This window comes from Crocodylus siamensis, chromosome 1 (genome assembly GCF_052110815.1).
Source record: "Crocodylus siamensis isolate JL-2025a chromosome 1, ASM5211081v1, whole genome shotgun sequence".
Taxonomy (NCBI): Eukaryota; Metazoa; Chordata; order Crocodylia; family Crocodylidae; genus Crocodylus; species Crocodylus siamensis.
In genome coordinates, this window is record NC_143395.1 from 160514285 (window position 1) to 160534859 (window position 20575).

Genomic DNA, 20575 nt, shown 5'->3' on the forward strand with positions numbered 1-20575 from the left:
CTGGATAACAAAGCCTGTTTGGATCAGTGGACAGTTATAGTAGCAATAGGATGATTTGTCTAATTCCAACTCTGCTTGGCTGCCCTGGAAAGAGTAGAGGTAGCACTCCTGGTTTCAGTAAGCTTGATTTGGGTTTGTCTATTCTCTTGGCAGGTCCCTCGGACATTTGTGAATCTGGTGACAGTGCTTCACATAATGACCCTACGCGAGCTGTATCAGGAGGCGAGCATTAATTGTCCAAGGAAGCTCATGAGGTTTGAAAATGGTTATTATAGCTCTCACCATGGTCGAGGAAAAGGAGCAAAGTTGTCTTCTTTAAGGGATAGGGCTTCAGTAGTTCAGAGAGTTAAACACTACTCTCTCACTCTGTGTATGAATGCATCCCTTTGCAGAATACATTCTAACTTCACTTCTGGACCTAGAAACATCCATCTGTCTTTCCCCTTCCTGCTCTCTTTCTGCTGAATCATTTTAATGATTCCTCAGTAAAGTGGATCTCCAACTGTGAAACAGATTAACACACAGCAGATAGAGCTCAGCATTGCCTCATTTAATAAAGGTACCGCAGAGTTTCAACAGTATTAAGGTACTGTTTGTTTTTTTTGTTTTGTTTTGTTTTGTTTTTTTGGGTGGGGGGAACTAATCAAATTAATCCAGTTATATTTACATCTTAGAACATTCCTATTCATAGCTTTAAAGTCCCTTGATTTTTCCCTGTATATTTCCTAATAGGTATCATCTGTCTCGCCAGCTGGTGGTTAGTAGCTGGGTTGTTAATTAGTCTTTCAATTAGATTGGCAGGATGTTTAGTCACCTCCCTGTTGCTTTTTAGCTGCATGTGTTTCATCATGGCACCACACAGGTCAATACACAGGTTCATGCTGTGTTCATCTTGAACCTCAGGCAGAGTCAGTGCAGTCTGAAAGGTTAGTAGGCCACCCGTGCTGTCTGGGACATAGGATGCAGTATAAGCAACTCTGATCTGACTGACACTGTGGCAGCTTTCTGTTTCCCAACAGCAGATAGGAAGGGTGAGAGTGAAGGACCAAGTAATATCTTCTTCCCTTCCATCTGTAGGAGGAAGAAGTGGGAGATCTCTCCATTTTCCCATACACAGAGCAACCTTTGTAACCGTTTTTATTAGCACACAAGCCAGGAGCTGGGGAAATCCTGTAGTAGACAGGACAGGCTGTGATAGTTAGCTTGGACCTGGGGATATAAGGGAGAACCACAGTCTCTTCTGGGTTCAGCAGCTTCAATAAAAATCCCTGTTGCATTCCTCACAGTTGGATCCTGTACCTCTTCTGCTGTGAGGGACAGTGGAGACTGCACTGCAGTCTGACAGTAGCCATGCATGGGAGAGGGGATGATGCATGGAAGACCTGGAGGGCCCTATTGTTGAATGCACAGAAGGAACAAGTACAAGGCAGACCTTTTGCGGTGATTTAGTTGCTCTCTGTTACTTATCAGTAGGAAAGCAGTTCTTCCTCTCCCAAACGCAGGGCACTCCAGGCTTAGAATGTCTTCTGTATTTTGCTGCAGTTTCCCTTTAATACGGGTCACTTGTTGTACAACTGCAAACTTATCCCAAGATTTTAATCACTAAACATGGGCAGGATGACAGCCTGTGAGATTAGAAATGTTTCTCTGCTCCTTTTAGAAACATGATTATCTCAAGCTATCTGTAACCTTTGCCATCCTTTTCAAATGCTCTGCTGTAGTCATTTTGTATATACACGCACATGTATATGTGCCAGAGACAGAGAGACTATAGTGGTTATGTCAACAAGGGGATGACTTGCTCTGGCAATTTGAACAAACACTGCATGGAAGGATAATGAACAGCGTGTTACTGACACACAGTTCAAAATACAGAATAGCTCTGTACACAAATGGCATGTAGAGGTAAATTTCTCTGACACGGCTGCTCAGTAGGCTTGTACAAAGTGACTAGTATTTGCTTCGGATTCAGATTTCAGCCGATTTGGGGGACAGTGATTCGATTCGGTGATTCGAACCACTGTCCTGAATCAATTTGGCCGAATCTGATTATTTGGTTGCTGCCAAATCTCCAGATCAGCCAGGTCCATCCTCCTCAGCCCGGCAATAGCTGCCCTACCTGCCCCAGCTCCTGGCACTTGGAGGAAAAAAAAGCCCTGACTCCACCAGGTGCTGCTGGGTGGGGGGTGATCCCCGCTGCCCTCCACTGCCCCACGCTGCATGGGGGTTCTGCATGAGCCCCCATCCCAGCCCCCCCATGGCTGCCCTGCCCACGGTGGCTCCAGCTGCCCCACACTGCATGGGGGGCTCTGCATGAGCTGCTTCCCCACAGCCTCCCCATGGCTGCCCCGCTCACTGTGCCTCCAGCCCTTTAAGAAAAAAAACTGAGAAAAGCCCCGGGTCTCGCCATTCCTGCAGCAGCCTTGGAGCTTCAGGGGGCTTATGGCAGAGCCCCCCATATGGCGCAGGGCAGTAGGGGGCAGTGGGGATCACCCCCCCACAGGGCAGGAATGGTGAGTTCAGGGGGTTTTCTCTTTGTTTGTTTGTTTGTTTGTTTGTTTGTTTGTTTGTTTCCTTAAAGGGCTGGAGCTGTGGTGGGGGGGGTGCTAGGACAGGGGAAGGGTTGGGGGGGATCAGGGGGGGTCTGGAGGCTCTGCACAAGCCCCCAAGCAGCATGGGGCAGTGTGGGGCAGCAGGAATCACCCCCTGCCCTGCAGCACCTGCTGAGTCGGGGCTTTTTCTTTCAAACAGCTGGGAGCTGGGGCAGGTGGGGAGCCATTGCTGGGCTGTGGGGGATGGGCCTGGCTGATTCAGAGGTTTGGAAGCAGCCACATCTCTCAGTCGGATTCAGCCGAATCAATTCGGGACAGTGATTTGAATCATCAAATCAAATCGCTATCCCCTGAATCGGCCGAATCCAAATCCAAAGCAAATACTTTTTGCTTTGCACAGGCCTAAATGAGAAGGTTTTCACCCTAAATGAGATGAGGGAAACTGGTGCCAGCCTGTGGAAATTGTGTTTTAATTATACCTGCACTTTCCCACTGAAGTGAATTATGCTGCACGATGTGCCCAAGAATGCTGACTGCAGTGGTTTATCTTCTACAGTAACCATTTCCTCACCTTTACATTAATAACTTTGCCCATAATAACTATGCTTAACTTTCAGTGTACCCACGTTTGTTGTGCAAAATACAGAAAAGGGAGATATGCATTATCATAGATGAGCCTTTTGGTAAAACCTACCTTTTGAGAAGCCTGAAGCTCTGTGGGCTTTTCAATCCATTTTTGTATGTCCGGGTGTGAAAGAAAAAAGTCGAGCAGATTACAGCGGAAAGATATAGGATTTTTTTCATCCCACAGGAGTCTGTGTCCTTGTCTATTGACGTATGATGCCAATTCCACTGAAATTGAGATGCTAGCGTCCTTTAATAGAAGATATCAGGTAAGGCAGAGAGAAATATTAAGAGAGTTAGTGGGAATTGCTTAATAATCCTTCTGTGCTTTTCTCCTAGCAGTAGTCTCATTTAGCTCAGCAGGGAATAATAATCAGATGGTTCTCACAATGATACTGCTCAAAGTGACTGACCAAGGCATTAGTTAATGTCTAATGTCTAGTAAAGATGGTGGAACAATCCTGTTGTCACATATACTATAGGATACGCTGGTTAATTGAAGTCATACTGAATTTGTCTGGCAGGGGCACAGATGAGGACAAGGAAAGGGATAGGGAAGTATATTTCTGGAGGTCTCTAAAAATGCAATTCAGTAAGGCACTGAGCCAAAGGAGGAAAATAAAGTTTGAGCATACCATGGAAATTGGCATTATTTCACAGGACCAATGGAAGCCACAACCCTGGTTACTTCTCTCACTAAGAAATCAGATGAACTCAGGGAGCCCTGGTAATTCAATAATGAACCCCCATGATGGGAAGGCAATATAATTTACAGCATTTCAGTAGGTCTAGGAGAATCTCTGCTACCTCTTGGTGTGAGAACTTTAACTAAAGAAATTGAAACCCTACATAGCTGAATGGATTTTATTTATTTATTTTTGACCAGGTCATCTTGCAAGCCACACAGTATTTTTTTTTTTTTCTGCTAAGGAATATGAAATAATTGCTCTCTAACCTGTGTTTTTGCAAAGCAGTTCTTCATGAAGTCTACATACTTGTTGCTTTTGCATAGCACATGATGGGTAACATACTTAGTTTTAGGTTTTCATTTAGAATAAAGAGACTAGAGGAGATGGAGGCTGGCATGTGGTGTAATATACAGAATGGAAGAAAAGGACCAGTCATTACTTTTCTTGCTTCTTCAGGAGGGAACCCACCAACTAATTGAAAGTGGAAGGTATGACACAAAGGAAGACTTCACAGTGGTTGTGCAGCCATTTCTGGAGAAAGTGACAATGCCCAAGACCAAGGTAAGAATAACAAACCAAACTCCGACCTCGTGCACCTTTGCTGAATCACTAGAACTGCATCTTACTTATCTGCTGAAGCAGCAGCTCTGGTTACCTGTCCTGGGAAATCAGATAGAGTCTAAGAGTGCTGGTAATTCAAGAGCAAACCCCAGTGACGGGAGGTCAGTGTAACGGAAAGCATTTCAGTGCTTCAGGAGAGTCTCGGGTGTCTCTTGCACTGGGAACTTTGGCCTTCAGGACTCTGCTAAGTTAATTTGTCCAACATTTAAGTTTCAATTGAGCCTAGATCTAGAGTGACCAGAAATATTTTTGAAGGGGGGAGAGATAATGGGTAATATTACTGAGGGCCTGCCTAACCCTGGTCAGTGACTCAGCAAATGGGATGAATCATAAGGCTGTAAATCATATTTCTAAAAACTCCACAAATCTTTTCATTCCCCAGGTGAGCAGCTTGATCTGATCTATGTTTGTAACAGTGTTGGTTTTGGAGGCCTTCCTGGCTGCTTTTAAATTCTAGGGTAACTGGGAGTTCTAGTTGGGAGAGGAATGTGATAATGCATTGTTGTGCCAACAATTTTGGTCCTATTCTTACCCCTCTTGTGACAGCAGGTGTCTCTTTCCTTAGGAAGGATTGCCTGATGACTCATTTTTTGCCCCAGATTGTTTCCACTTCCACCAAAAGACTCATTCTCAGGCTGCCCGTGCCCTGTGGAACAACATGGTAAGACCATGGAAAGCACATCAGTCCCTATCCTGTCCTTTACCAGCAAAGCACAATGAGCCACCATGAAGACAGTTCTAGCTCTGCTGAAAATGGAACTGGGTTTTAAAGGGGAGATGGTGTTTATTTGTAGTAAATATATCTGAACACAAACCAGCTCTATTAAAAGATTGTATCCCAGGTTCTGTTAAGGCTGAGTACATTCAAAAGATAAGCAAAGTGCCAGGTTTTGCATTATTCTCCCCACTTGCCTTGCACATATAGAAATTCAGCACTTTATATGTAAACTGTAATTTAAAGCAGTGATTCTCAACCAGGATGCTGCTGCATCTGGGGTACCTTGAGATCTTTTCAAGGGTGCCTCAGGGTGCTATGCAATGTTATCACTGTTAGGTTTTCAAATAGGATTCATAAGATAAACTCAGAGATTTCAAGCAGGAATACATATACAGGCAGTCCTCGATTTTTATAACATTTTGAGTTACAATGTTTTGCACTTACATTTATAAATTGACACCCTGTTTCAACTTTCTGATGTCAGTTTTGACTTTACAACGCTTGATCTGCTGTGACACCATGCTAGCGAACAAGTTTGCTGTGTCACCCGTCTCCCTGGAGAACATCTGTCCAAACTTCCTTGGATGTTTTCTTTAAGAAAACAGACAAGACTCCAGAAAAACCTGCAGCCAAGACTCCTCAGGAGACTCCAGCCAAGAACCCTTCAAAAAGTCCAACCAAGAGCCCTTAAGTCCAGCAAAGTCACCTCAAAGAAGTCCTTCCAAATCAATATGATTGCTGTTTACAATATAAATACATTTATGTAGCTATATTTGATCAAGTACAAAATCCTGGGGTATTTTTCGTGAAAATAGGGCATCAGGCCTTGGTTCAGAAACCAGTCCCCCACTTATAACATTGTTTCTTATGAGAAAATTGGTTCTGAATTACAATGTTTCAACTTAAGTTGTGGTTTTCAGGAACCAAATGTGTCGTAAGTCCAAGGACTGCCTGTAATGTTAAATACGTTCTGACCTGTTGTGGGTTTTCTGAGTTCTTTGCAGCAGAAAAATGGCTCTAATATTTTTCCATAGTCAAAACATGAGTGAAAACTAAGCGCTAGCATTTTCTGAGGGGTGCCTGGAATCTAAGTGTTGAGAAACACTGCTTTAAAGGCAAGATTCTTTAGATGGATGTTTCTGTGGGTAAAACGGGTGATTTAATATACGTGCAATACACAGCAACATTCCTGGAGTTCTTATGGGAGTAGTTCATGAAAGCTGATAATAAACAGCTACTTGTGCTTTTCCATATCAGCGCTCATTATTTCCTTTGTCCCTTCCTTTCTGTGGTGCAGCTAGAATCCCATGGAGAGAAGATGGATGCACAGGCTCTTGAAGAAGTGATAAACCTCAAATGTCCAAGCCGGGTATATGTGCAACATTACATTACTGTGGTTTGTGTAACCAGTGCATTGTTGTGGTTTGCATCCCCACAAGGTGCTCTGGTACAGTGAATGATAGAGTGGTATTTCTGCTACCTCCGGATACTTACCAGATACTCCATGTCCTTTCCCCTTCCCTACCTTTTTGTTTATAGTTAGCGCCAACAGGGATGTACATAATTTCCAGTGATATTCTGGCTGGCCTCAGGACTGCAAGAAGGAGGAAACCTCCTTGCTTATTTGCCTTGTATCCCTACACACAGGGCCTGGTTCTAGTACAGCTGGGAAGTGGGCCTGCATAGCCAGACCAGCTTAGTTTCACTCTCCAAACTGAGTGAAATATGAAACACAAACAGCATTGATGGAGAGTGAAAAATGAAAGGCCAGTGCCTAGGCTACTAGGAATCCAGTATAACTCTACTGAAATCAATAGAGCTTCTCTGATGATCACTAGCTGAGGATAGTCACCAGCTGTTCAATGGCTTTGGCTCAAATAATCAGAGATGCTATTAGTCAAACAGGTAAGACACTGAAAGTGTCCTTTAGCTGTTTACTTTATGAAGATGGTACTAGAGCATTGCTTGGATATTTTAGTTGTTTGGATTTTAGATTTGCATGCTGCAAAGCTTGTTGGAGAGCAGCAGGGCCTCTTGTAGTTCTTGACAATAAGTGATTGCTTTCACTTTTTATGTGACTGGATTGAGGCCTAGTGAATGGAAAGTTCCAAACATTCTTCTGCAGCTTTGCATTGACTCGGATTTCTATGTTGCATAGGCTCAGCCATTTCTGAAGACCTACAAGAACAGTAATATTACATACTCCAATGAAACGACACCACCGCTGTCTTCAGCTGCTCCCCCAGGGCAGAGACCAGATGAGGTACAGTTTGCACAATATATGAAATTGGTCACTGGAGGAGCCTCCCAAATTGGCAACTTGTTTAGGAGGCTGTGAACTATACATTGCAAAAAAGTCTCTCACACTTTCCTCAATGCTTGCATAATAAATTGCAGTTGCACATATTTTGCAATGCTGCTGTCAAGACCAAGAATCATTTTTATGTGTGTGACAAATTGATTCCATAGCCAAGATCTATCTGATGTATTGCAGGCTAACAGGGATATGTTTTATTCAGCTGGCCTCCTCCTGGAGGACAGCTAATTGACACTTTCTACAGGTCTGTGGCTAAGATTATTCAGGTTCTTTCACCTTTCCTCTATTCCTTTAGAATCATGGAAGCCAGCTGCTATGTGAGGACCGGGTTCCTTCCGTCTCATATCCCACTTCAGGTAGGCTGACCTGTTTGGTCTCGGAGACTTTTTCTTTCAGTTGCACTTTAAGGAAAGTTTTATTTTTTTGTATTTAAGCAATTCCTGAAATGTGAAAAGGTTTACATCCAGCAAAGTTATCACTTTCTATTAAGGAAGTGATGCCAAAAGCATGCTCATAGGTAATCTTCCAAGAGAGCCTAAATTCCTGCAACAGCTAAAGTTCCCAGGATGTGGAAACCCTTAAATGGTATTATCTGTGCCTGAGGATGATGAGTTGGGAGCCTGGCCTTCTCTGGGTTCTACTCTGGTACCTAGTAGTGTTTACTTGTTAATGAACACGTGGTCTTTTTTGCAATCCTGTTCTTGCAGCATTTAGTACCATCATTCCTGCTCTCCAATAATATATTATTGTTCATTCTGGTCTTTCTAAGGTTAGAGATGTGCTGTCTGTTTTGGGCAATATGGAGGATATTTGCTCTTGCTTTGTGTGTTTTTTGCTAGCTGTCTTAACCAGTAAGAACTTTTGACTAACACACATGTATTGTTGAAACTATGCTACTGCTAACCTATAGTAAGATGAGCTGTACAGAGTTTTTGTTTCATTGCTCAAGCACTGTAACACAGATGCTGCTCAGTGCAGCAATGCACATCTCATAACCCTGTGAAGGCCTAGTTCTTCCTCCTCTGCAGGCTTAACTGCATCTCTTGTCTTACAGTACATGCCTTGAAACCAGCTGATGTGCGAGTGATAGCAGCCCTTGGGGATTCTTTGACTGTAAGGAACTTTGTGTTTTTACTGTTGATTTCTTTGGTGGACCAGTATCACATTTTGATTGCTCAGGTGGAGCTGAGTTCTTGTGCCGGACAGTGGAAGTGTCATTTGTGGGAAGGGAGCAGAGGTCTAACTGCTTAGAACAGGAGACAAGGTCTCTGGTCTCCTGGATTCTAGTTCCTAAAGTTGCCTTGGATTTTAGCAAATCACTGAAGCACATGCTTAAATGATTTGCTGAACTAGGGGAATAAGTGCCACTGACCTCGATGAAACCTAAGTGCATGTCTGAAGTGAGCCACATGCTTAAGGCCTGTGCAGAATCTGACTTCTGTGCTTCAGTTCTTCCATAGTTAAAATATGGCTGATAATCGGAGGAAAAGAGAAATGGGTAGCGGGCAGGTAGGTTGTGAATTGGGCTAGTTATGTGAAATGCTGTTTGCCATTTTTAAGATATTAATGTGCAAAGAAAGAGAACCCTCTGGCTTTACCCTTTTCAGAAAATACTCAAACTCATTACTATGCTTGGTGAACTCCTAAGAAGTTCCTTTGTCAAGATATAGTCCTCATTGATGATGGCGTCCTTTTCTTTGAAAGTTAAAAGGAATTTGATTCCTAAATAATAAAACCATAAGAACATATTGTATTACATAATGCACAACTTCCTGGTAGGTCTGGTGTGGATTTCTGTATAGAGGTGCCCATTGCAACAAACAGATTTGCAATGAACATTTGATTAAACATATACTGTACTGATTAAAATAAGCTATTCAGCATACAACTACAGTTGCCATTTGATAGTATCTGTGATACTGCTTGTTTCCTGTTATGAATACAGGGTTATATTAGTATCTCAGATATCCCCGCTTAAGGAACTGTAGATATATTCCATCATCTTAGAAATACCAGCTGTGTGTACGTATCTGAGGGCAAAACTGGGCCCGGTTCATAGTTAGTGGAATGCTCTGTTGACCTTGTATTTGACAGTACTCGTATACAGGCAGATATGGAGTGCTGGGGCTTCACTGGCTTGAGCTGGGGAGGTCTGTATTACTTCAGAGTACTGAAGCCCCAAATGAACTGTACTGTCTGTCCAGGGTTGTTTCAATAAAACCTTTATGCAGTCTGCCACACAATTATAGATTTCATAGACATTAGGGCTGGAAGGGACCTTGGGCGGGGGGCTGGACTTGATGATCTCCCGAAGGGCAGGAAGTCAGCTGGGGTCATAGGATCCCAGCAAGATAAGCATCCAATTTACTCTTGAAGGTGTTCAATTGTAGGTGCTTGAACCACCTCCGATGGCAGACTGTTCCAGACCTTGAGGGCTCGGACAGTAAAGAAATTCTTCCTTATGTCCAGCCTGAAATGATCTTGCAGGAGTTTGTGACCGTTCAACCTCGTCATTCCTTGGGGTGCTCTGGTGAACAAATGTTCCCCGAGATCCTGGTGGTCACCCCTGATGAACTTATAGGTGACCATCAGATCACCCCTGAGCCTACGCTTTTCCAGGCTAAAGAGCCCCATGGCTCTCAGCCTGTCATCGTAAGATCTGTTTTCCTGACCTCTGATCATGCGTGTGGCTCTCCTCTGGACTCTCTCAAGCTTCTCCACATCCTTTTTGAATTGTGGAGCCCAAAACTTAGTACTCCAGTACTCCAGCTGCGGCCTCACCAAAGCCGAGTACAAGGGGAGAATGACATCCCGGGATTTGCTCGAGAAGCATCTATGGATGCAAGCCAGCGTTTTGGTCGCTTTATTAGCCGCAGCATCGCATTGGAGGCTCATGCTCATCTTGTGGTCAATGATGACCCCCAAGTCTCTTTCTTCTGTAGTGCTATCCAACGTAGCACTGCTGAGCCTATAAAGAAGCTACAGGTTTTTCCTCCCAAGGTGGAGAACCTTGTATTTTTCGGTGTTAAACACCATCAGGTTCTTGTCTGCCCATTTGCTGAGCTTGTCCAGGTCAGCCTGGATCACCCGCCTATCTTCTGGCGTGGATGCTTTGCCCCAAAGTTTGGTGTCATCGGTGAACTTGGCCAGTCCACTCCTGACTCCAATGTCCACATCATTTAATGAAGATGTTGAACAGGATGGGTCCAAGGACAGAGCCTTGAGGGACCCCACTGGTCACAGGGCACCACAATGAGTGACTGCCATCAATTACAACCCTCTGGGTCCGACCATGGAGCCAGTTTCCCAGCCAGCGGATCGTGGTGGAGCCAAGGCCACAACCGGCCAGTTTGGCCAAGAGGTGATCATGGGATACCAGATCAAAAGCTTTTTTGAAGTCAAGATATATAACATCAATCTCTTCTCCCTTGTCCAGGTGATAGGTCACCTGGTCATAGAAGGAAATGAGATTGGTCAAACAAGACCTACCTGCAACAAACCCGTGCTGGCTATCCCTTAGGATATTAGCCTGGGCCAGTCCATCAAGGATGGCCTCCTTAATAAACTTTTCTAAGATCTTCCCCAGGATAGAAGTCAGGCTGATGGGCCTGTAGTTAGCCGGATCCACTCTCCTCCCTTTCCTGAAGATAGGCACCACATTGGCCTTCTTCCAGTCTTTGGGCACTACACCAGAGCGCCAGGAGTTTTCAAAGATCCGTGCCAGGGGCTGGGCTATGACGCTCGCCAGCTCCTTGAGTACCCTGGGGTGCAGATTGTCAGGGCCGGCTGACTTGAAGGTATCCAGCTTCTCAAGGGGTTCCTTCACGAGGTCAGCACTGATGGAAGGTAGGGGATCCCCATCCCCCGGATCTCCCTGTCCCATAGCAGGCATGGGCGTCCCATGGGACTGATTGAAAGACTGACGCAAAGTACCTATTTAATAGGTTGGCTTTTTCCTGGGCGTCAGTTGCCCCATCTGGTTTAGCAGGGGTCCAACATTGCCCTTGCTTTTCCTCCAGCTCCCCACATATCTGAAAAAGGACTTCTTGTTGTCCTTGATGCCTGAAGCTAGTTGGAGTTCAGTTGCAGCCTTGGCTTTTCTGGTCCGGTCCCTGCAGGACCGGACCAGTGCAGAATAATCCTCCTTGAAGGTGAATCCCGTCCTCCATCCTTTGTAGGCTTTCCTTTTTAGCCGCAGGAGGTCCGCTAGGTCCCTGGAGAGCCAGGAGGGCTGCTGTGCCTTCTTGCTGCCTTTCCTCCGTGTTGGAATAGATTTAGCTTGTGCATTGAGGATCGCTTCCTTGAGAAGCAACCACTCTTCTTGAACTCCCATCTCCCTGGGGTCACGGTCCCTGAGGGCCTGACGAACAAGCCTCTTGAGCTTGTCAAAGTTGGCTTTTCTGAAGTCAAGGACTTCAGTGTTGCTGACTGACTTGCCAGCTTTATGGCAGATGGTGAAGGTGATCAGCTCGTGGTCGCTGTCACCCAGCTTCCCATCGATCACTAGGTCGCTGATTAGGTTGTCCCCCATAGCCAGTACCAGGTTGAGCAGCGCTTTGCCTCTCGTTGGCCCATAGACTTCTTGAGTCAGGTAGCGGTCATCCACGCACGAGAGAGAGCTTTGCGACTGCTTGGATTTTGCTGAGTGATCTTCCCACTCAGATGTCCGGGTAATTGAGGTCACCCATGACAACCAAGGTCCTGGAGCAAGCGGCCTCAGTCAGTTCCCAGGCGAACTCCTGGTCAAGCTCAGGACTTTGAGTGGGAGGTCTGTAGTAGACTCCCACCGTTGTGTCCCCTGTGCCATATTCCCCACGAATTTTTACCCAGAGGGTCTCTAGCTGTCCATGCCGGTCGCCAACATCAGCTTGCAGGGACATGTAGCTTTCCTTCCCATAGAGAACTACACCCCCGCCCCTTTTGTCAACACGATCCTTCCTGTACAGGGTATAGCCCTCTATCCCCATGGTCCAGTCATGGGTGGAGTCCCACCAGGTCTCCGTTATCCCAATGACGTCATAATTCTTTACACTGAGCAGGAGGACGAGCTCCTCCTGCTTGTTGCCCAGGCTCCTGGCATTAGTGTACAGGCAGGCAAGTGTCCCCTTGGGGGCTCTTGCCTTGCCCACAGATTGTGCCAGGGCTGGGGCAGGGGTGGGCTCCCTTAAGTGCCTTGGTCTGCTGGCTCTGCAAGGGTCGCTCAGCGGGCCAGCAGTAGCAGTAGTACCCCCATCCCCCAGCGGGCTTAGTTTAAAGCCCAGTGGAGCAGGTCAGCCAGCCTGGCTGAGAAGAGCCTCCTCCCCAGGGGGGAGAGGTGGAGGCCATCTCTTCCCAGCAGCTCGCTGCCACTCTCGCCAAAGAGCGGGCTGTGGTCATGGAAGCCAAAGCCTTCCCGATGACACCAGCTCCGCAGTCTTTGGTTCACTGCGTGGATCCTCCTCTCCCTCCTCAGCCCATAGCCCGAGACTGGGAGGATCGACGAAAACACCACCTGTGCCCCCAGACCACTAAGCCGCATTCCCAACTCCCTGTAGCGCCTCATGACCTGGCTGGGGGTGCTCTGAGCCGTGTCATTGGTGCCCATGTGAATAAGGAGCATGGGGTAGTGGTCTGTGGGCCGGAGGAGCTGCGGGATCCTCTCCGCAATGTCTTGGATGCGGGCCCCCGGGAAGCAGCAGACTTCCTGGGCTAAGGGGTCTGGGCGGCAGATTGCCCCCTCAGTGCCCCGCAGGATGGAGTCTCCCACAACAAACACCTTTCGCTTTGTCTTGGGGGGAGCGGGGCCAGTAGTTGTGGTTGAGCCTGGGTTGTCTGCGGGAGCCGGCAACTGAGCAGTCTCTGCTGGGGCTGCAAGAGGTGCGAACCTGTTGCTAAGCTCCGGCGAGGGAGGGGCCTTGGTGCGGCGGGCCTTAGGCCTTATTTTGTCTACCACGTTCAGAATGAATCTCTTAGAGCAGATGTGGAACTCACCTTATGCCCTGGGCTGGATCCAGGCTGCAGGACTCCTTGTGGGCCAGATCCATCTGGGGGCATGAGGAAGCTGTGGTGGTGGTGGTGGCAGCAGCTTCTCTCTGACCTGGAGCATGCAGCAGCAGCTCCAGCTCCAACATGGGGCACATGGCACTGGCTCTAGGTGCCACTGTGTGCCCCATGCTGGACCTGGAGCTGCTCCCTAGTGTGTCATGTGCCAAGGTGGCAGCTCCAGCATAGGGCATGCGGCAGGGGCTTGTGGCTGGGGAGGCAAGGCCACAGGAGTGCAGTGACGTGGCTGGAGGGCAACTGGGGCTTTATCAACCCTCACTTGCCCTCCTGCTGCTGATCATTCATGTCCACTGAACCCCGAGGTCCCCAAACTCTGTGGCAGGCCCCACAACCCAGCTATGACAGCAGTTTCATGGCCTGGATGGATTGGTCCATGGGCCAAAACCAGCCCTCAGTCAAGGTGTTTGACACCCCTGTCTTTGAGTTTTAAAAATGGCTTGAACTATGAAGCTCTTGCTCATAACCCTCTTCCTGAAAAGTTGGGTGCTAAAGAACCACAAGCTTAAATGGGACAGACTGTTGAGAAAAGACTGCCTAGAAAACAAACACACATCACCAAATTATATATGAATGACCAAATTGTGAATAGTTCAGTGTTACACCTCCCATTTGTGTGTGTGGTTTTTTTTGGCAAGGCTGGTAATGGAATTGCCTCTGGACCAAACAACCTCTCAGATGTGGATACAGAATATCGGGGGCTGTCCTGGAGGTAAGTCACGAGTAAAGATGGTGAGGAAATGTATTCCATTTCTCATGGGAAAACTTTGGTTTTCTTCTCAACTTTCTTTTTTGGTGGTGGGTGGGGAGAAAGGAGGAGTTGATTTCAGTCTTCAGTCTAACATTCCATTTTGGGTTTGGTAGTTTTTGTGACAACTTCCGGTTTTGTCACAGTTTTCATGGAAAATATTATCAGCCATGCATTTTGAACCAGCTTTCCCCTCCTTGAAGTTACTTGATACTAGCCAGCTTTCCAGCAGCTTTATTTTTCTACAGTTCCACGGGTAATTATTTCAACCCATGTTCTCAGCTACAAGACCTCCTCTGAGCCCTCGTGACAGATGTCTTCAGTGGCGATGCATAGAGGATGCACAGGGGTGCATGTGCATCCCCTGAGAGCGCCGGTGCACCCCCTGACTGGCTGCCTCACCACTTAGGCGACAGGCAGAGGGGGCAGGTGGAACACTGGTGCCCCCCTGCAAGTGCCAGCGGGGGAGTGGAGTACCGAGGTGCTCACAGAAGCAGCTGCAGCCACTCCCGAAAGCAGCTGTAGCGATCAGCCATCCCATCTTGTGATTGGCCATAGGGAATTCCTCCCTGCCCCCTTCAATGGAATCGGCTGTGGGGGACCCCTATCCCCCTCAATGATGCTGGCCAAGGGGGGACCTGACTAAGGCAGCACAAGTCTCCCATGGATGTCCCTGTTGCCAAAATTTCAGTCAGGCTCCTAAATGAGCCCTTTCATTCCTGACCCTTCTACTTGATTGTAAATACCCATAGCTTCCAAGCATCATCCATCCTTCCTACTTTCCAGGCAAAGAGAAAAGAATCTGAATGGTTTTACAATTGTCTTACTAAGCAGAAGGCAGGGTAGAGATGCTGCTTGTGGACTAACTAAATCAGAAATTCTTAAGCTTTAATGAGCCTGAGCTTATTAGAGGTCACTGACTTCGTCTTTGTTTCTCTACCTTATTGCAGTGTTGGAGGGGATGCCTCGTTAGAAAGCGTGACAACTTTGCCAAGTAAGTAGGTGTTTTGCTGTCCTGTCTAATCACCAACACATGTGAGAGAGAGAAGTGATGCATGACAATGGTGATTTGGGCAGTGCATTTACCATGAAGCTTTCCTATGCTTTTAAAAAAATCTTGGGATACTTCACAAGACTTGCCTTTCAAAGAGAGAGTATATGTTTTATTTTAATTTAATTTCATATAATCAGTGAAGCTGGGGACAGGCAGGAAAAAAATCACTCTCTTCTTGCAAATGAGCTTGCTGTGACTGCCTTGTGACTTGATTTGTGTTTGATTTTAGCAAATAGTCAATAAGTCCCTTTCTGTATCGGGTTGTTTACCAAGACTAGATATCTTAGGTGAATATTGCTAAGTATTTTCTCATGTATGCATTAGCAATTGCTAACACTTCCTTTTGATCAAAATCCAGACTAATGGTATTGGCATCCACTACAAAATTTCAGCATATTTTTGAGTCACTTTTTTTATATTCCGATATTATTACAATAATTAACCCTTTTTAAAAATATATATTAATCAGTTACTGATTTTTTTTGTATAAACTGTTTTATAATTGGAACCATCTATATAAAGTATAACATTGTTTTCCCTAGCAACACACTTACTTCTCTCTGAGAGATGCAAGGTGTAAAATCTTTTTTTGCCTAATTTTGAGCATTTGTGCTAAGATGAGTGAAGAGGGACTGGGAATAATTCACTGCCATGCATCTAAGCTCTGACAGAAGTGGCATTTACTACTTGATTGGCCCCCTGAAAGTGCTCTACACCCATGCCATGACATATGTATATGGTTGCAGGACACTTTAAAAGAGGCCAATTGCATGAAAAATTAACTTACTCTACTAAGGGATCAGATGAAGGCACTCCAAAGTGGAGCACCTTAGGGAACTTGTGTTTCCTAGGGTCAGTGTGATCTAGGGCTGGGCTGAGGAAGCGGGGTGGGGGAGAGAGCTGCAGGCTGGGGTTTGCCCAGCCTGAGCTGAAGGGGAGGTGGATAGATTGTGGGGCCCCCCAACCCCTCTGCCTCCAGCTCAGGTTGGGAAAATCCCAACCCACAGCTCCCTCCTCCTTCCTTCCTGCACACAGCACAGGAGCTGGGAGGAGAGGGGTAGGACTGCAGGGGGAGAGGCTTCACGCAGGCTTCTCCTCTGGACTGGCTTCAAAGTGGAGATCAGTTTTCTCTTTCCCCCTAACCCAACCCAACAGGTGAACATCTGTTGGGTTGGGGGGCTTGCTTTAACTTAGGGCGCTTTATGTGAAGTGCTGTGAGTTAGAGTGGAAACCTGCATGTCTGTCAGTGCCCTGAATGTACAGATCTATGATCAGTATATGATGCATACCTATTAGATGAACACATAGCATTTCCAGCTAAAGGAAACTTGTCACAGCTCCTCCCAGACCAGCCAAACTGAGATCTCTTCTGGATCTCCTGATGGTCACTGCCAGTTGAGCATGAGAGCTCTCAATCAAGCTTTAGCTGTTGTATTATGAAGGATGATCACAAACCATGAGCTTTACTGTGCTCAACATCTCATCTGTGGCTTTTCTTGAAACCAGTGAAATGGTACAGCATGTGAATTGGAGCAAGAAGTTTTACCCAATTCTGTCTAAGTTGCTGCTAACTGGTTAAGCTATTTGTTTGGTGTTTGGCACTATTTATCACACACACAAGTGCCCAATATAATGCTTCTCCTGGGTGCATGTAGGTGGATGCCAGTAACCTAGGAGTAGAGGGTGTGTACTTGTGCATTGGTCTTGTCCCTTTGGTGGGAAACAGGTACAGTCACTTCCCTTTCATTTTCCTCTTCGTTCTTCAGATATCTTTCGTGAGTTCAACGTTAACCTCACTGGTTACTCGACTGGCATTGGAAATGCAAGTGAGCCAAACGCCTTTCTCAATCGGGCCATTCCTGGAGCAGAGGCTAAGTATGTTGGGTTTTTTTCCCTCCCCAATTAGATTGTAGGGATGTATGCTGATGTGGCTGATTCAAACGGTTTATTTTTTGCCCTCTCATGCTGTTATAACTGTGTTAAAAATGAGCAAAGCTAGGCCAGTGGATGCTTGACCTTTGCACCTGGATTGGGCTGACAGGGCTTATGCTCTGTTCAGTCTATAGTTTCAAGCTCCACTTGAATTTTAGAATGAAACCAGGATATGTTAGTATGTGCCCAAGGAGTGAGGAAGCACAGAGATTGTTTTCCTTTGTGCGAGTTACAACTTGGAAGTACAAAGGGCTTTCAGAAAAATGGATCACATGCGTTACAAAATGAAAGTGTGGGGAGTTTGCAAAGATCAGCCAGGAAGGAATGGCTGAATTCTTCCATGAAGAAAGTCTTATACATTTGGAAGTGTTGGGAAGAGTATTTGAAAGAGAAAAATAAAAAAAAATAGTTGGATACCTGTGATGTTCTATGCAGTAGTGTTATTGGCCAGACAAACTTTGGACCAATTTCAGACCTGGGGGGACATGACTGCAACTCCACTAACTTAATGGTGGTTGCAGTAGCTTGCACTGGGTTTGAATATGGTTCTTTAGCTTTAGCGCTGTTTGGGGAAGACAGCCTAACACTGGAGAGACTTAATAGATTAATCCCTTGTGCGGTTCCCTTTTGGAAGAGATTCCAGGTGGTTCTTGTCCTAAAAGTACCAGGCTTTTTACTAAAAGATCCTGTCAGTGGGAGTGGCCTGTCTATAGGAAAAAAAACCCCTAAAAGCTGGCTACTGATTTAGTTGGGAGTAGCCACAGTTTGGTCAGGAGTTCTGCTTGAGTTGTTGTGCTTGTTGGTGGTTAGAAATGCTATGTTAAGAAAAAGCCCTCTAGTTCAATCTCTCTCATTTAAAAATTTCCTCTTTATTTCCCCAGCAGCTTCACCTGGCAGCTGAATCTGGAAGCCAGGAGAGCTCTTTGCATTCACTTTAGCTGAGCAATGATAGCTAGGGTTTTATCAGAGGTTGTTTATTACTCTTCTGCAGGCTTTGACTGGTTTCTGACTCATCCTAGTATTTTCAATAAATTTCTGGTTTTCCTTGAGATGACTGAGCGTCATCTGTTAGCTAGATGCTGTGAAATACTGCTTTCCTCCCCACCTCCCCATACTCTCCCTCTCCCAAGAAAGGGAAGCATTCTCATTTTGTAGTAAAGACTGAATTCATTTGTGTTTCCATGGGATGCAACTCCTCACATGAGCAGCAAAATGCAAGCAGGGGTTAAGGGCACTAAAAATTGTCCTACACTGACTCAATCATACAGTGATCCTAATCATGGTGCATGTTGTATGATAGAGTATGTGACTATAGTAACTTCCTTCTGTTTCATTCAGTAAGAATGACCACTAAAACTGTTACCTCAGTCTTATTTAATATAAAATACATGTCAGATTCACTAGGCACCACAGTGTTACTGATATGAACCCAGCTGAAATTGTCAACCCCACCATCAAAAATTGAGACAAAATCTTATAAATCAAGAGATTTGGAATGTAAATCATGAGATGCTATTTTTGAAGTGTGTGCATGCAGTTTCTGGGGCAAAAGCAGCAGGGCACGTAACCTCAGCCCACAGCAGGCAGCCTGCCTTTGCCTGACGCACAAATCTGTGGGGCATGTGCTCCCATGTCTTCCCCGGCCCTGGGGCTCTATTCACTCCATCCTCTGCCCCACTCCTTCCCTCACTGTGGGGACCTCGACCTGCCCCCCACCGCCCATTCCCCTCCACAAACTTACCAGCTTAGCGCTCTCTACATGTGCCTGAAGAGAAAAATCCTAAGATCTGATCTCTATCAGGAGATCATGAGACAGAATTAATCTGACTTGGAAATCAGGAGTCTCATGATTTTTTCATGAGAGTTGGCATTACTGCAGCAAAACTCATTGCTCTTAGATTGCTATTTGGTAGCCCATCTGAACTGAGCTGATGGGTGTCAGCGTAAACCCTACTAGACAGTTATCCAGATGACAAAACGGAGGTAGTTAGTCATGGTAGTCTGAAGTCAGGCAGGAGGCAAGGTAAAGTATATAATTCTCTGGTTTAGTTGGTCCATTAGGTGCAAACCTGCCTGCCTTTTTCCAAATGACAAAAGCCAAGAGTCTTCTCTCACCATCTCTGAGAACCTGGTTTGGACAGACGCAAGGAAAAGGAGCTGTTCTGCTTTCCTCAGCAATGTTATTTTGTGACTACTCAGTAGTGTGGGAAAGAACACAGTGCCAACTCCTTGTGGAAAGACCAATAAAACTAATTGAAAGCACTCCATGGGCATGTGTGTTTCCCTGGGGACAAATAGTAGCAACAACATAGTTGTGCCGCTGCTGCTTGTCCCAGGGGAACACCCCTGCACACCTCTGGTGCGTGGCAGATAAACCCAGGTGGGGTAGGGTAGGCTGAGGCCGGCAGTTGGGCTGGCTCCAGCAGCTTTTCTTGGAGTGTGGGGGGCCTCCTGGGGCTGCAGCACCAGTGATCTGGGAGCACAGAGTCTGGCCAGCAGCTGAAGATGTGGCTGCTTTAAATGGTTGGGCAGTTCATGTTGTAGCCATATGCACTACCTGGCTCTTTTTTTCATGTTTTTTTAGATACCGGGATTCCCCAGTATCTAATTTTGGCTCCATGCTGCAAATATGCAGAGCAGAGGACCTTTTAATGTGCACCGCATGTGTTTTGCAGCACCTCAAAAGCCTTTGAGGTGCCACAAAGTGCACCTGCCTGGTCATATGGACATGCCCCATGAGTTTGTTTCCATCTAAGCAGATACTGTGGTAATGTCCCTGAACTCTGTTACCCTCTTCCTCAAGTTCATTTCTGTCACAGAGTATTTATAGTCTTATCTGAGGAGATGATAAACTGATCTCCGTGTGGTTTTTGAATTTCAAGGCACCATGGGGAGGAAGGAACTGTTTCTCTTAGTTCAGATGTTTGGCTCTGTATCAGTAATGCTGTCAAGAGTTCATTCTTTATGAGGCAAAGAAATCCCTCTTCCTTTTACCCAGATGATAAAAAGATTGTCTGTAAGTGAAAGCTGAGGCCAACATTTTTAAAACTGAGCTATTTGGCATGTCTCCATTTTGGTTGCTCAGGTCAAGGCTGAGTACCTAGTGATATTAAATACAGTTATGGGTCCTCACAGTGTTTTCTCAAACCATGTATGAAATGTTGGATTTGGGGTTTAAGGACCCATTGGATATATGGGAGTCGAAATAATTTGTAGTCCTTCATTTGGCAAAGCTTTTAAGCATGAGCCTCACAAATGTGTAAGCACATTTTTAACGACAT

General features: G+C 45.9%; 1 protein-coding gene across 1 annotated transcript in view; it reads left to right on the forward strand.

Annotated features, from left to right (window-relative positions):
* Nucleotides 1–20575, forward strand: part of PLB1 (phospholipase B1) — an 88829-nt gene that overhangs the window by 26433 nt on the left and 41821 nt on the right. Inside the window, exons 12-22 of the mRNA XM_090031520.1 lie at nucleotides 154–254; nucleotides 3364–3445; nucleotides 4322–4426; nucleotides 5052–5147; nucleotides 6502–6573; nucleotides 7363–7467; nucleotides 7817–7877; nucleotides 8576–8634; nucleotides 14199–14272; nucleotides 15259–15302; nucleotides 17129–17237. Coding sequence (XP_089887646.1) covers nucleotides 154–254; nucleotides 3364–3445; nucleotides 4322–4426; nucleotides 5052–5147; nucleotides 6502–6573; nucleotides 7363–7467; nucleotides 7817–7877; nucleotides 8576–8634; nucleotides 14199–14272; nucleotides 15259–15302; nucleotides 17129–17237 — 908 coding nt within the window. The remainder of the gene's footprint in view (nucleotides 1–153; nucleotides 255–3363; nucleotides 3446–4321; nucleotides 4427–5051; nucleotides 5148–6501; nucleotides 6574–7362; nucleotides 7468–7816; nucleotides 7878–8575; nucleotides 8635–14198; nucleotides 14273–15258; nucleotides 15303–17128; nucleotides 17238–20575) is intronic.